The sequence below is a fragment of the Engystomops pustulosus genome, chromosome 1 (assembly GCF_040894005.1).
Source record: "Engystomops pustulosus chromosome 1, aEngPut4.maternal, whole genome shotgun sequence".
Lineage (NCBI taxonomy): Eukaryota > Metazoa > Chordata > Amphibia > Anura > Leptodactylidae > Engystomops > Engystomops pustulosus.
The window spans coordinates 150,296,518-150,313,437 of record NC_092411.1 but is presented as its reverse complement, the minus strand read 5'-3'; the positions used below and the strand labels follow the sequence as shown (position 1 = coordinate 150,313,437).

General features: G+C 40.7%; 1 protein-coding gene across 2 annotated transcripts in view; it reads left to right on the top strand.

Moving 5' to 3' along the window:
• LOC140064132 (guanine nucleotide-binding protein subunit alpha-15-like) overlaps window positions 1-14,299 on the top strand; it is a 64,441-nt gene extending 50,142 nt beyond the window's left edge. Inside the window, exon 7 of one of the 2 annotated variants that reach the window (XM_072110702.1) lies at window positions 8,487-14,299. In XM_072110702.1, coding sequence (XP_071966803.1) covers window positions 8,487-8,716 — 230 coding nt within the window. In that variant the 3' untranslated portion in view covers window positions 8,717-14,299. Of the gene's footprint in view, window positions 1-6,756; window positions 6,882-8,486 lie in introns of those variants that run through there. The other variant, XM_072110710.1, reaches the window with a different exon arrangement.
• Window positions 14,300-16,920: the final 2,621 nt, after the last annotated feature.

The window sequence follows — 16,920 nt, the reverse complement described above, 5'->3', positions numbered from 1 at the left end:
TGGCGCCAGTCCCCAGATCCAAGTCTCTGCTTTCTTGGACTCCGGTTCTGCAGGGAATTTTGTGGATGCCACTCTGGTCTCCCGGCATCACATCCCAGTGGTTCGCCTTGAGAAGCCGTTGGTCATCTCATCCGTAAGTGGCCAGATCATCTCTGACCCGGTCCTGTAACGCACCAGGCCTCTGTCCTTGCAAGTCGGAGTATTGCACAAGGAGAGACTGTCCTTTTACGTGCTACCTTTTCCATGTCCTCTATCCTGTTGGGTCTTCCGTGGCTGCAGCTCCATGCTCCTGTTCTCAATTGGATGACAGGGGAGATCCTTCATTGGGGTCCTGAGTGCCGGTCCCGCTGTATAGGGGCCTCCCTGCCTGTACCTGTATTGGCCTCCTCTCTGTCTACGAAGCCTTTGGAGGGTTTACCCACGTGCTACCAGGACTTCTCTGACGTCTTCTCTAAAAAGCAGGCTGAGACTTTGCCACCGCATCGACCCTACGATTGCCCTATTGAGTTATTGCCGGGCACTTCTCCTCCCAGAGGCCGGATGTATCCACTCTCCGTTCCTGAGACCACTGCCATGTCAGAGTATATCCAGGAGAACTTGCAAAGAGGTTTCATACGGAAGTCCTCTTCTCCTGCGGGTGCAGGATTCTTCTTTGTTACTAAGAAGGACGGCTCCTTGCGTCCTTGTATTGATTATCGTGGACTTAATAAGATCACGGTTAAAAAACGCTACCCTCTGCCACTGATCACAGAACTGTTTGATCGCCTGCGCGGTTCCAAGATTTTCTCTAAGTTGGATCTTCGCGGGGCCTACAATCTTATTCGTATCCGCAAGGGAGACGAATGGAAGACAGCATTTAACACCCGAGATGGTCACTTCGAATACCTTGTGATGCCTTTTGGATTATGCAATGCTCCAGCTGTCTTCCAGGAGTTTGTCAATGACATCTTCAGGGACCTTCTGTATACGTGTGTAGTGGTCTACCTAGATGACATCTTGGTGTTCTCTCCAGATCTCAAGACTCCTCAATCTCACGTACAGCAAGTCCTAGGCCGCCTTCGAGCCAATTGTCTCTACGCTAAGCTCGAGAAATGTCTCTTCCATCAACGGAGTCTACCTTTTCTTGGTTACATCATCTCCGACAGGGGTCTCCAGATGGATCCTACCAAACTGTCATTCTTCAGTGGCCACGTCCAGAGGGTCTTCGCGCCATTCAGAGATTCCTAGGCTTCGCAAACTACTACCGACAGTTCATTCCTCATTTTTCTACTCTTGTTGCTCCCATCGTGGCACTCACCAGGAAGGGGCGCTAATCCACGCCTTTGGCCTCCAGCAGCTGAAGAGGCCTTTGCAAAGTTAAAATCCGCCTTTGCTAAAGCTCCGATCCTTTCTAGACCTGATACAGAGAAGCCTTTTATCTTGGAGGTGGACGCATCTTCTGTCGGTGCAGGGGCTGTGCTTACCCAGAAGGGACAAAGGGGCCGAACTCTTACGTGCGGTTTCTTTTCTAAAACTTTTTCTACTGCAGAGAAGAACTACTCTATTGGTGACAAGGAACTTTTGGCTATCAAACTTGCCCTGGAAGAATGGCGATATCTTTTGGAGGGTGTTCGCTATCCAGTCTGTGTTTACACGGGTCATAAGAACCTTTCGTACCTCCAGACAGCCCAACGTCTTAATCCCAGGCAAGCCCGTTGGTCACTATTCTTCTCCTGCTTCAATTTGAAGATCCACTTCCGACCAGCAGAGAAGAATATCAAGGCTGATGCCCTTTCCCGTGCCTCAGATGTTGTTGGAGAAGAGCCGGTTCCTCAGTATATCATCTCTCCTGAACAGTTGGTTGCAGCCACTCCTGTGGATCTTCGGCAGCTTCCCCCTGGCAAGACGTATGTCCGACCTGCTCTGCGGAAGAGGATTTTGTTATGGGGACATTCTTCCCGCCTGGCTGGGCACCCTGGGGTGCAACGCTCCGTGGCCCTCATCTCCCGCTACTACTGGTGGCCTGACTTGTGGTTTGGGACTTTGTGGGATCCTGCACCTCCTGTGCTTGAAATAAGCCTTCTCGTCTAAAACCGGCTGGTCTCTTGCTTCCGTTGCCTATACCCAGTCGCCCGTGGTCACACGTGGCTATGGACTTTGTCACGAATCTTCCATCTTTCTCGGGCAATACTGTCATCTGGGTGGTGACAGACCGGTTTTCGAAGATGTCTCATTTCGTTCCTCTTCCAGGTCTACCGTCTGCTCCACTTCTTGCCAGCCTCTTCTTCCAACATATATTCCGGCTACATGGGCTTCCCCTGCACATCGTCTCTGATCGTGGAGTTCAATTTGTCTCCCGCTTCTGGCGCTCACTCTGCAGCCAACTGCAGGTGAAGTTGGACTTTTCTTCAGCCTACCACCCTCAGTCCAATGGTCAAGTGGAGAGAGTCAACCAGAGTCTGGGCTGCTACCTGCGTCATTTTCTCTGCCCGTCAGGACGACTGGTCCACTTTGTTACCCTGTGCAGAGTTCTCCTACAACTCTCTGGATTCTGAATCTGCTGCAGCTCCATTCTTTATTGTCTATGGAAGAATTCCACGCCCACCACTCCCTCTCTCAGTTCCCTCGGATGTTCCTGCGGTGGAAGAATTGGTGCAGGACCTCAGCTCTGTCTGGAGACAGACTCGTTTATCTCTACTTCGGGCGTCTGCTCGCACTAAAATCCAGGCCGACAAGAGACGCAGACCTCCTCCCGTCTTCTCTCCTGGGGACAAAGTCTGGTTATCTTCCAGGTACGTCCGGCTGAAGATACCCGGGTACAAGCTCGGTCCTCGATTCTTGGGTCCTTTCGAGGTCCTGTCCCGTATCAATCCTGTATCCTACAAGTTGCGGCTTCCTGCCACCATGCGCATCCCGAACTCCTTCCATGTCTCCCTGCTCAAGCCTGTCATCCTGAACCGCTTCTCCCGGCAAGTACCTCCTCCTACCCCTGTGGCTGACTCCACTGACACCTATGAGGTAAAAGACATCCTTGATATGAAGACAGTAAGGGGGAAGCGGTTCTTCTTAGTCGACTGGAAGGGGTTCGGTCCGGAAGAGAGGTCTTGGGAGCCGAAGGACAATATTCTGGACCGTGATCTTCTGCAGAGATTTCTTCAGCCCAAGAAGAGGGGGAGGCCGAAGGCGCCACACCAGCACGTCTCCCCGCTCCCGAGTCCCGGCCTCGCTCCCTGTGCGCGCGGTCCCGTGCCTTAGGGCGCGCACGCGGCACTTCTAGGAAATTTAAAGGGCCAGGGCGTCATTGATTGGCGCTGGTCATTTCCCCTGAGGCTATTTATATCTGCCTCTTCCAACTAACCCTGACGGATCTTTGTGCCTCACAGCCTTAGAGAAAGCTCTGTTGCGATTTGCCTGCGTTCCAGTATCTCCTGCGTTCCTGTGTCTCCTGCGTGCCTGACTTCCTCCGTGTTCCTGTGTTGCCTGACCTCCTCCGTGTTCCCGTGTACCAGTGTTCCTCCGTGTTGCTGTCGTGTGTGCTGTGTTCCCGTACCCTTCTGCTTGGACCTCCTGTTGCTGACCCCGGTTTGGACTCTGACGTTGCATCTCTGCCTCCTGCCCTGACCCTGTGCCTGGACTGTGACCTCGAGCTTGACTGCTGTTTCTGTACCTCAACCTTGGCCGCCACTGCAGACAAGTCACGCCTGAGGAACGACCTGGTGCTACCACGCCGCAGCTTGTCTAACCCGCTTCGCGGCGGGCTCTGGTGAAAACCGGGTACCACTTAGACTCCGGTCCCAGGTAGTGGCTTGAGTCATCGTCTGCAGTGGTCCAGTGGATCCACATCACGTAAGCCTGACAATATGGACAGTCATCATCAATAAAAAGGAGAAAAAGAAAAGTTTGGCACTCACCACGTATTTAAAATGTATCTTCTTTATTTTTTTGCATTATAAAAAGACAGCATACACCACAGGGAGAAGAGCATGGTTACACAGTTAGAATCGGCTCCCACGTCATTGCTTGCGGTGCACTACCCCTGAATCCTGAGAAAAGGTTTTATGTTGATACACTTTGTTATTTCTGTAAAACACTGTTCTACTGCCATGGTGTATCCCTTATAAAAATCTTTAAATGTTGATCAATGTAGATTACATTATTTATGCAAAGTGATCATACATTGTTCTCTAATTTTGACCTCCAGTGAATATACACCATATTTACATATATACAGTAACATATAGCATATACACACACATCCAGTATATACCCCATAAACACTCTCAGTATATACACCATACACACATGCAGCATATAGATACATACGGCATATACACACCATATACACACATACATCATATACTGTACAAACATACACACAGTAAATACACCATATCCACACATATAGAACAAATACACATCACATCACACATACACATAATATACACACATATAAAGCATACTCACATCACAATCCATACACATATGAGTGTGCATGGAATGCATATCCTGCATGTATGTGTATACCTTCTGTATATAGATGTGTATGTGTGTACATGATGTGTAAATGCTATATGTGTGTGTATGGTGTAAATATTATATATATGTGTATATACTGTATGTTTGTATGGTATTCATATACTGTATGTATGTATGCCTGTGCTCCCACTGACCAGGGGTTTTATCCTTTCCCTGGTCAGGCGGTAGCACTTCTCCAATCACAGTCCAGTTTACAATACAGCCACGTAATTGGATAACATTCGACACCCACTTAACTATTGGCTATCCAGATTGAGGCTACAGCTGCAGATTACCTGAGATCTTCCTGCATTATCCTTGGGTGAGTTGATCAGACTCACTGATGGATCCTGACAGGTAGAGGGCCTTATTCCCAACTACTCCCTTGTCTACACGTTGGCAGGGGTGTTGCATATGTGTGTATATTCTAAATGTATATGCAGAATGGCTAACCCGCTCAAATAATCATTCCATTAAAATACATGATTCCTCTGCGCTATGAGATGCTGTGCGTTGAAAATGTGCTTAGATTATCAGGGTACATGGTTTAGCTGTATAATCCAACCAAAGAAAAAAAAGCAGGAAGCGTATACAGGGCTAGATTTAAAGCAGAATATTCTTTATTAATAAACAAAAGGTAAGACACAATTGCCACAGGACAACAAACAAAATATAGAAACACTTAAAAAGTACACCAAGAAAAATTCAAATCACCCCCCTTTCCCTAGAACTGATATAAAACATAATAAACAGTAAAAATCACGAACATATTAGGTATCGCCGCGTCCCAAAATGCCCGATCTATCAAAATATAAAAACGGTTACAGCCGGCGGTGACCTCCGAGACGCCCAAATGTCCGAAATGCGACTTTTACACCTTTTTACATAACATAAAAAATGAAATAAAAAATGATCAAAATGTCGCACAGACCTCAAAATGGTAGCAATGAAAACGTCGCTTCATTTCACAAAAAAATGACCCCTCACACATTTCCGTGCGCCAAAGTATGAAAAAGTTATTAGCGTTAGAAGATGGCAAAAACATTTTTTTCTTTTTTGTACACATTCGTTTAATTTTTGAAAATGTATTAAAACACAATAAAACCTATATAAATTTGGTATCACCGCGATCGCACAGAACCAAAGAATAAAGTAGGCGTGTTATTTGGAGCGAAGAGTGAAAGTCGTAAAAACTGAGCACACAAGAACGTGTTTTTTTCAATTTTTCCACATTTGGAATTTTTTTTCAGCTTCGCAGTACATGGCATGTTAAAATAAATAACATTACGGGAAAGTAAAATTTGTTACGCACAAAATAAGCCCTCACACAGGTCTGTACATGGAAAAATGAAAAAGTTATGGATTTTTGAAGTTGGAGAGCGAGAAATGAGCCGAAAAACCCTCCGTCCTTAAGGGGTTAAACCCTACTACAGACTGCCTAGGTGTCAACAACAATAGACATAAATGTCAAGGTGAAAATAACCAAGAAGAGCTAAAGTGCAAGCGGTATCATCAATAAAGGTTAAAGTGACCGATGCAACAAGGCTAAAAAAAATAAGACCTACATGCCTACTATACGATACCATAAATGAGCTCTAGCTAGTGTGCGAGGCAGGCAGGTTTGGGCACTGAGAGAGGGGGGTAAGCAGACCCACACTTGCTAGAGCTCACCATTTATGGTATCGTATAGTAGGCTTGTAGGTCTTATTTTTCTGAGCCTTTGCTGAAGACTGCTCAATATACCACCTTTTTTAAATCCTATATATATTTGGCAATTTCTGGTGCCGTCTCCTGGAGAACGCTGCAGTCAACTTACTATAGTTCCTTGTTGAGGTGAGCAGCACTAACTTCTAGATTAGCTCCCTCATTACTTATAATACTATACGAGGCAGTGCCACCTTTGTTGTCTTTTTTCCTTTTTGCTGAGAGCTTATTTTTTGGTTGACAATTTGTTCTTTACATTGGTATCATTTTGGTGCATGTTCCTTTTTTGATCACTTTTCGAAAAGGGATTAGATGAAAAATCATAGTCGATTTTTGGCAAGTGTTTCCTGCTTTTTTTTTACTGCATTCACCATGTGTGTCCAGTATTACTTCAGATTTATTACAGTTTGTTACGGACATGGCAATACCAAATATGTGCGGGTTTATTGGTGACTTTGTATTTTTTTCCACTTCAAACACTTTGAATTGTTTAGCGAAAGTGGTGGGGACTTATTTTATTATTTTTTTTCATTCTATAATGTTTATTCGCATGCTCAGTCAATTCATTCTCCTGCCAAAAGAAGGAAGGCTATGGGGCATCGGGCAACCTCGGTGTTCACCCCGGACACCCCGGATCAGATGCCCGGTAAGCTCAAAAGGAGGTCCAGTTCAGGTGGGACGCAGGTAGAATCCACATACATGACTGTGAGTGTTACAGCATTACATACATACTCAAATATACAGCTAACTATTAGCCAAACCGGGAGTTGGAGTGGCACAAATCTCAGATAGGGCCAACGTGTATATATATATATATATATATATATATATATATTTATATATATATATATATACTGTGAGCTGTCCTGAAGAAGTTAATCAGTAAGTGAAGGGAAATCTAAAATATATCATACTGATAGATCTACTACATCTAAAATATTTGTAAACCAGCTGCATTTTTTACCCTGGCGAGGTACAGTGCATTTTCACCACTGTGTAGAGGATGATGGTAGCCAGTCTGAGCACAGTTTAATGGCTTCTGTTTAGAAATGTAAATGCTGGTACATTGATGATTTACAGAAAACTTTGATGAAAGACATTTCTTTTAAAACACAGAAGGTATTTGCCAAAAGAGACAAATGGTACAAATCACCCCTGTTGGCATTCAGCTCTTTTGCATTTTGAGAATAGTTTAAATACGGGTGTCATGCAAAACTTCTTCATTGAGCAAAACTCTAAAAGACTCAACACCACTCAGCAATGACAGAGCATAACCACTGTATTATATACACATAATTACTGTCGTTTACAGGCCAGGTAACCGACAGGTAACCATCGTTCTAGTCTAGACTGCCACACTAGAACACCTTTATGAAGGGTTTAATGTTTTGTCAACATGACATTTGATAGACTTTTCCAGTCCTCACAACCGTAACAAAACTGTTACAAATTTTTATAAATCAATAGTGCAGACAGTAATAGTAAACTTTGTTATATACTTTATTAAAGGAATATGTCCCTTTCTTTTCCCACTTTCTTAAGCGTCATCAGATTCCTGTCTCCATATTCTACTGACAACTGTGAGAGAAAGGGTTTGTCCTAAACTTTGAAAGTTATTCCCAATCCACAGGACATGGGCTAACTTTTTTTTCTGGTGAGAGTTCACCAGCTCGGGTTCCCACTGATCATAAGAACGGGACCTCCAGTAATTAGAAGAATGGGGACCCCAGTCAGTTCTAGGAAATTGGTGGGAGATAGCCAAGGACAGTCGTACACAGAAATGAGCTACAGGCAGTCCCCGGGTTACATACAAGATAGGGTCTGTAGGTTTGTTCTTAAGTTGAATTTGTATGTAAGTCTGAACTGTATATTTTATCATTGTAGCTCCAGCCCGAACTTTTTTTGGTCTCTGTGACAATTGGATTTTAAAAATGTTGGATTGTCATAAGAACCAGGATTAACACTAAAGCTTCATTACAGACACCTGTGATAACTGTTACAGCAGATCATTGTAGCCTAGGACTAAAGCACAATAAATTACCAATATCCAGTGGTCAGTTTGTAACTAGGGGTCGTATGTAAGTTGAGTGTTCTTAAGTAGGGGACCGCCTGTATAAGCAACAACGCAAGAATTAGGTGGCAAAAGTAACCTATTAATAGATGGAATGGGCAGGCATCGCTTGGCTAATTCCAGAAAACAGAATTGAAGTGCTATCAAACTTTTAGGAAAATAGACCGATTTTTATTATTTTTTGTTGTTGAAAAGCAAAATTTTCTTTCTTCTGTAGGTCCTCGGCAGGATGCTAAAGCTGCTAAAGATTTCATTGAATCAATGTATTATGAAATATACGAGAAAACAAAAGTCAAAGATGTTTTGGGGAAGGAGAAACAGAAAACAGAACGTAAACTTTATCCACATGAAACCTGTGCCACCGATACGGAAAACATCCGTAAAGTATTTAATGACATAAAAGATCATGTGCTCAGGAAGTTCCTGATAGACTTTGGAATTGTGTAATGAACATTGACAATTATTTACTGTTATCTTCTGCATGAGTGTTATCCAACTGGCAAAATCAAGGAGAACATCTTTATTACTTCTCCTATTATGTATCAAATTTTATGACCAATATCGTGCCACCGGTTTTTACAGTAATTACAGACCTTTTATTGAAAAATGTAGAGATCATATACATTTATATTCTACACAAAATGCAAGACAGCACAACCTTAGAAGGATATGACTCATACATTGTAATGTAATGTAATGCACATTACCTACCTCCCTGTGCAACCCTATGGTACAGAGAAAACAGTCCTGTGCATATAAAGTTAGGCAAAAATAAAATGCAGAAGTTAGTGAAAGCAGTATTGATATCACACATCTCAGTTATGATCCAATGTTTTGCCATTATTTTCCTGTATGTTAATTTTAACAGTCAATTTTCAACCAATGCCACCCTTCTAACCTCTTATTAGAACAATTTGCATCAGACCAAAAATGAGTAAAGAACTGTGATTAATTGTGTTCAACATTTAATTTATATTCATTTAAATGTATCTCTTTTAAGCAAGATATACCATGGGGCACATTTACTAAGAACAGTGCAGTCTGTACTATGTGCCAGATTCAGGATTTCTGGTGCACATTATGCATGAATCTGGAGCCCCCTGCACTGCTCTGACAAAGTGCACCAACTTTATTCAGTGCACCTTAAACATAGGGAGTGCAACACAATGCACAATAACTGCACTGATATGTTCCTTCACCTTATGTCTCCATCCTCTCTCCCATATAGACTCTGAGTCCTTACTTGCAGTGTCCTCCTTCCACTTGTCTCCTGATCACTGTAGTTTTATATTTTGTACTTGCATTTGTTATTATCTTACTGATTGTATAGCACCACGGAATTAATGGTCCTCTATAAATAAATAATAATAACTTTGCATGTTAAATCCTACACACAGTCCGACTAAGCACCAGAACTTCCCCTTCAGTGCAGAAATTTGTGTTGCATAAAGAATAGTACAGCTGTGTCACAAAAGGGTCACATGCAACACAAATGTGACAATGATATTTCTCTAGTTACTACCTGTGCAAGTACTTTGCACTAGAAAGAACATGCAAAGTCTGACAAAAAACTGGTGCAAAGTGTGTTCCCATGTGTACAGGCTGGTACATGATTTATTGGTCTCTAAAAACATTGTACACTAAATGACAGTCCCATCTTACATAAAGAAGCTATTGGCACAAGTAATTCAGGAATGTATTGGTCAGTTACAACTCTTATGATGGAGAAACCTTGTATTGATGGTTTGCCCAAATCACACAAAAACACCTCCCCTCACCCCTTCATCCTATAATTTCAGGCGTTGGTTCTTTGAATAAGAGACTAGGTGCCTGGGTTGATTCCCACCTATAACTCAGCTTGTATATAGGGTTTCTGGTTACCTTTAAGAGGATTCAGAAGTTTCAGGTTATTACATGTGACATTGTGACAATTTTCATGTATTCCACAATTTAAAGGAAATCTATAGTCAAAATCTTAGTAACAAATATAATTAGACTACCACAGTCATGGTGCATGGATCTGTGAGTAAGTGCCGCCTGGTTTATCATGCTTGATTTTGATGGCAGATTTCTTCTAACACTAATTGCAAAAGAATACCACCATAGCAAATACAGCATATACCATCACGATCTACAATGTTTCATTATACTTGCCATTGATTTTTTATTACAGTACAATTTATTTATGGTTAATGACAAATATTTACAGATTCACATGTTGCTGGTGAAGGGTGGTATCTTAGGTGTGAATCTGAAGTTCACATTTGACCAGCCAGCTACAGAAACACATTTCCTTGATATAAAGATTATAACTAACATGAAGAAAAGACGTACCAAAGCCACGATGTGTTGTTCATCTTAAAGGAAACCTACAATTTGATTTTATGCATTATGAACCAAACATACCTTGAGAATGCTGTAGCTATACTGATGCAGAAACATATCTTGTTTAATCTCTGAACTGAGTGGTTTTGATGAAAAAACTATTATACAATTATGATAATTAGGCTCTGTCGCTCCTGTGGCTGCCCGGGTTCTCCTCACCCTAATTATGCACTGCTTCAGGGAAACTGTATTTACTGTGTTGTCACTGACAGGTAGAAGTAATTAATCGCTGAACCATCCCCCAGCTACTGTGTATGAGTCATCCAGCTCAGGTTGATTTGTTTTGTCGGGACAGTTCAGGAAGCGTAATGTGTAATGTGTTTATGCTTGGCACCCAGGATTAAACAAGATATTTTTCTGCATAAATGTAGCTAGCGCTTTCTCAAGGTATGTTTGGTTCACAATGCATAAAAACAATGGTAGATTTCCTTTAAGAACGTGATTCCATTCTCTTTACGTGAAGCTGGCAACCAGTACATACAATAAAATTTGTTACAAAGGCAGAATTAGTTGAGGCAAAGAGAATATGTTCCAATAATATCACATTGGGCGAGCAATGTGGCCTTATCAAATGAATATTAGAACAGAGAGGGTATTTTTAACTTCATTAAAATGAAACAGTAAACAGAATTAAGACAATAAAAAGAGGATTTATTATTTGTTAACTACGGACAATAATAAGAGCAAGAACAAAAATCTGTACCAGCAAAAGAATTATTCAAAAATACTAACAGATTTTGAATCTGGACCCTGCCTTAAGTGAAATCTCAAAAGATAGTTTTACAGATGTGTAGCCTAAAGAGGCAAAACATTGAGGAATGTGTAACAGACAAAACAGAGATACGTGGTTATCAACAAAGGGTTTGTTTACATTTGGGGAAGATGCAATATCTATACTTTTTCTTTTATCAGCAAATTGACAAACATTAATCAATTAAGTGAAATGATATAATTTTACATCCTTTAATCAAGTTACATATGCCATTGTTTGCACACATCTAATATAACATATGTGGGTTACACTATATGCAAATTAAAATCTAGGTGCTTACCTAACTAGTATTAAAAATGGTGATACATGTGCTTTGGGTTTTGCAGAACACATTTGGGTCATTTATCTCAGGCTTTTCTCTTTTTTGGCAAATTTGCAAAATTGGGACAAACTTTGCAACTTTCCCAATCGCCTGGCATTTTTCATTGTTGCACCTGATATATCTTTAAAATCCCGATGTTGATGTAGAAGATGGTGCAATTTTGGCGTAAATCGCGGTTAAAAATGTAAACTCTAATCCAGATCATGCATAGGAAAAACTTTAAAAGAGATTGCAGAAGAGTGTGTTGATTCAGCAGCTGGATGTATCAACATCTACGATAAATCAAACAGGTCCCAAACCCTGAATAACCAAAAAAGCCACGCACAAATGTCCTGACTAAAGATAAATGACACCCATTGAGTTACTCAGGGGAGATGTAACATCTCTCTTTTCAATTTTTCTGTAAGGTAACTGAAGAAAAATGGAGATAATTAATGGTATGAATGACCATGTAAGTGACAGGAGGACGTGCTGTGATAGCTACATTTTAGTACTTTTAATCATTTCTTTAACTACTACTAAAATGTAACTACCTTTGCAACTCCACCGATATCTGTGTTGAATGTACACCATTATATTTATTCTCTTGCATTGAACTGCAATCTGACCAGCCTTGTTAATTCTCATACACGGCCTCTGCCATGGAAACGCCAATACTGGTGAGCTGATTCATAAGCCATAGCTATTAATTTCTTTACTAATAAATGACCATCTACTTTATATTAATGGAGCAGAACGATCATGCACGACCGTCTGCTCCATTAGTCAGAGGAGACCCCCACTGATCAGCATGTTAGGCCCTATCCCGTGGATAGGGCTTAAGTTTGCTTTGTGGGAAAACCCCTTTTAGTGGCTGGCAATATGCATTATATCAGATAATAGAACGTATCTAAATGCTGTATATCCATAATCTTTGGCTATATCTTGATGACATTATTGCATCTTATTGGGTTAGGTTTTGCTTTAAATCAGATGTATTGTGATTTTAATTTAGCATTGCCATGAAAATATTCAAAACATTTAGTTTAACCCCTAACAAATATTTTTTTCTCTATGGAGGTGCTGCAGCATTTTTCCATTTTTATTCACAAAGTGGAAGGCATGAATTAACTGGACAACAGATACATTTCTGAACAAGCGTCCATGTTTCTATTTAATGTAATATATCTTTGAAATGTTTTCTCTTTTGCAATTGCACTTTATTATTCTGTTATTACTGTATATTTTTGGGTACTCACTAACATATGTGGGAACAGAATATACATATTAACCACATTTTTGTATTCTGGGGCTAATTTATCGTTAATGTCTTTATATAAGAATTTCAGTGCTTCATTTTAAATAGTTTGGTTTGAATTCATCCCAAAGTTTTGTAATTTCCTTGTGACGTTTAACTCATTACTGATTAAATCGGTTTGACGTGATACATTAAAAAGACACCTTTAGATAGCCCACAACACATATTTTCGAAATAACCTCCTTTTCCCTTTTAAAAGCATATTCAACATATGTCCTGATGTTTTATAGTTCTTTTATAATTTAATCTTATACCTCTGACCCGTAGGTATAAGCTACTATGGGTCCTATCAACAGAACTTTCCCACAGAGTTTCAGTGTATGCAAAGAGGTGGTGCTACGAGTACTTACCTCTCCTCCTGATAGGTAGAGAAGAAGATGGGATCCCCAGAGTGCCTCCTCTTTGCATACATTAGAGGTATAAGATTAAATTATAAAACATCTATAAAACATAAGGACATATGTTAAATATGGTTACAAGGGGACTAAGGGGGTTATTTATAAAATGTGCTTTGTTGTGGGCTTTCTTTATAGGTGACAGGTAACCTTTAAAAAATCTCCAGTCAGTATAGCCTGTTATCCTAAAATGTTGAACTAAAAGATCCCATGTCCTCAAAAAAAAACCATGAGACATACCCAATGTTCCTCCTCTATGGAAAATCATTTCTTACTGATGCTAAATATGGAAATCAAAACACATCTCCAGAAATCTAGTTACCATAACTCATACACAGGGCTGTTTGACCTGGCAATTTAGGCCAAGTGACGAATGTGGAGGGGGACAATGCTGCTCTTTCGTTTGAAATAGTAAATCCAAGCATTGTTCAAACTTTTCCGTAGAATTCTCTACAGTTCTCTACTAAAGTTTTACCTTTGCAGAAGAAAACTCCCTACAGCTGGCTGGGAAGAGGGAATCTTGTCAGAACAAGGGCCCTCCATGTCTGTTACTGGATTTCTCTAATAACTTAAAAAATGTATTTTATTTTGTTAAATTACTATGACAAGTCATTAAATTACAATGACAAGTCATACATTACCGTAACCCCAATTCAAAGTGATTGGCAAATGGTGTAAATAAATATCACACTTAATAAATGTAATTGTCTTTCTTGTTCTTATTGCATATTCAAGTTGCTTTGCTTTTTTTGTTAAAAATTAAAGGAAAATAGATTTATGTGTCCTATACTAAAGACATCTATACACAATTTAAACTATGTGCATCCACCCAAAATAAAAATGTGACTATTTAACTTCTTATTGGTGGTCATTTATCTTAGAATTTTCTAATTGTTTCCCATATTTTTGCGACTTTTTTGGCACATTTGATATATTTGTGCTTCATTTTGCGACATTTTCACTCTCCAGAGTGAAATGACTTTGTATTAGAAAGAGTGTGCAAACTCCATGCACATGTGTCTGCACCAGTGTTGTGTCGTGGCTGCACTGTGTCCAACAAGACAGAAAAATGCTCCAAAAGAGATATATTAGTGCTTTGTTGGACCATGGGCCACAATTCTGTCCGACGCGCGTCACTATTGTGTCTATGCCACAATTTTGCAGCATGAATGAAGTGCACCAACATAAAAAAAAATGATGCACACTTCCAGAGCAGTGCTGGGAGAACCAGATTCATGAAGAAAATGCACCACAATTCATGAATCTGGCGCACCCGGAACACTTCACAGGTAAAATTGATAATTTCTGAAGATTTGTTACAATGTATAATTGGGGTTGTGGCCATTGCAACTGTAACAGATCATATGCAAAAAAAAAAATACTGCTATATTGCAGTACGGCAATATATGATCGATTAGACAACCATGTCTGAAAAATAGAAAAAAAAAATTACAGAAAAAACAAAGTTGAAGTCACCCCACTTTCGGCTAATGCTGGTGGTGAAACCTGTAAATAAAAATAGCACTCAAAGGTCAGAACTACCACTTTTTGTAGTTTTGCAACATAAAAAATGTAAGTAAAATCTGTTTAAAAGGCTATACAGTCCTACAAATGGTATTAATGTAAACATCATCATGTCCTGGGAAAACTTCCACCCCACACAGCTCCATACACCAAAGTATGAAAAAGTTATCAGCGTCAGAATATGGCAAAATGAAGAATTACATTTTCTTATAAAAGGATTTTTTTTTTAAATTTATTAAAACCTAATAAAACCTATATAAATGTGTTATTTCTGTAATTGCACTGACTTATAGAATAAAAGGGAGGTGTCTGTAGGAGTGGTTAGTATATATCTCTGCTTGTTGAATACATTTTTCACCCATGTACTTTGTCTTTTAATCCAGACTCACCTTCTGCAATGGTATATATCTGTTAATTACCTTTGTATTGCATGTGTCTGTTTCTTTCTCTAAGATTTGACCCTTTTTTTCCTAGCTGATTTAAAGGAAACCTACCACTTTAAAATGACATTTATAAGCCAAAAATACCTTGCAACAGCTTTGGGTGAGCTGATGCCAGAGCATATCTTGACTATTTGCATAAAACGCTGTAAAACATTTTTAAGCGTTAGATTCAAACCCCCCTTGGCGCACCACTATATAGCCCGGGGCACCATGTGCGCGACTGTGCATGCGCCTTATTACGAGGTCCCGGAGAGCTGGTGATGTCACTGAGCTCTCGGGTACACTTGTACCTGTGCAACTTAAAATTATTATTGCGGCCAGCTTCGCACGCGAAGTTGTGCAGGCGCGAGTGTGCCCGAGATGTCAGTGATGTCTCCGGCACGTCTTAATAAGGCGCATGCACGGTCGCACGCATGGTGCGCCCGGCTATATAGTGTTTTGAGTATAACGCTTAAAAATGTTTTACACGGACTACAGCGCTTTAAGCAAATAGTGAAGATATGCTCCGGCATCAGCTCACCCGGAGCTGTTGCAAGGTATTTTTGCCCTATAAATGTCATTTTAAAGTTGTAGGTTTCCTTTAATGTCCCTCAATAACTTTGTTTTTCTCTGTTTAGAACTTGATCCACATGTGTTAAGTCTCCTAGATTAATTGCTTTATGAGCTGAATGAGGGCCTGGTCTCTTGTTTTCTGTGGGTAGAAATTTAGTTGTAGTATAGGATGCTTGCATTCTTTGATCGTTTGCTTATCATAATATTCTGCTAAGTATCATATTCTGACAAGTATATACTGAAGTTATACACTCACCGGCCACTTTATTAGGTACACCTGTCCAACTGTTCGTTAACACTTAATTTCTAATCAGCCAATCACATGGCGGCAACTCAGTACATTTAGGCATGTAGACATGGTCAAGACAATCTCCTGCAGTTCAAACGGAGCATCAGTATGGGGAAGAAAGGTGATTTGAGTGCCTTTGAAAGTGGAATGGTTGTTGGTGCCAGAAGGGCTGGTCTGAGTATTTCAGAAACTGCTGGGATTTTCACGCACAACCATCTCTAGGGTTTACAAAGAATGGTCTGAAAAAGAAAAAACAACCAGTGAGCGGCAGTTCTGTGGGTGGAAATGCCTTGTTGATGCCAGAGGTCAGAGGAGAATGGGCAGACTGTTTCGAGCTGACAGAAAGGCAACAGTGACTCAAATTGCCACCCGTTACAACCAAGGTAGGCAGAAGAGCATCTCTGAACGCACAGTACGTCAAACTTTGAGGCAGATGGGCTACAGCAGCAGAAGACCACACCGGGTGCCACTCCTTTCAGCTAAGAACAGGAAACTGAGGCTACAATTTGCACAAGCTTGTCGAAATTGGACAGTAGAAGATTGAAAAAACGTTGCCTGGTCTGATGAGTCTCGATTTCTGCTGCGACATTAGGATGGTAGGGTCAGAATTTGGCATCAACAACATGAAAGCATGGATCCATCCTGCCTTGTATCAACGGTTCAGGCTGGTGG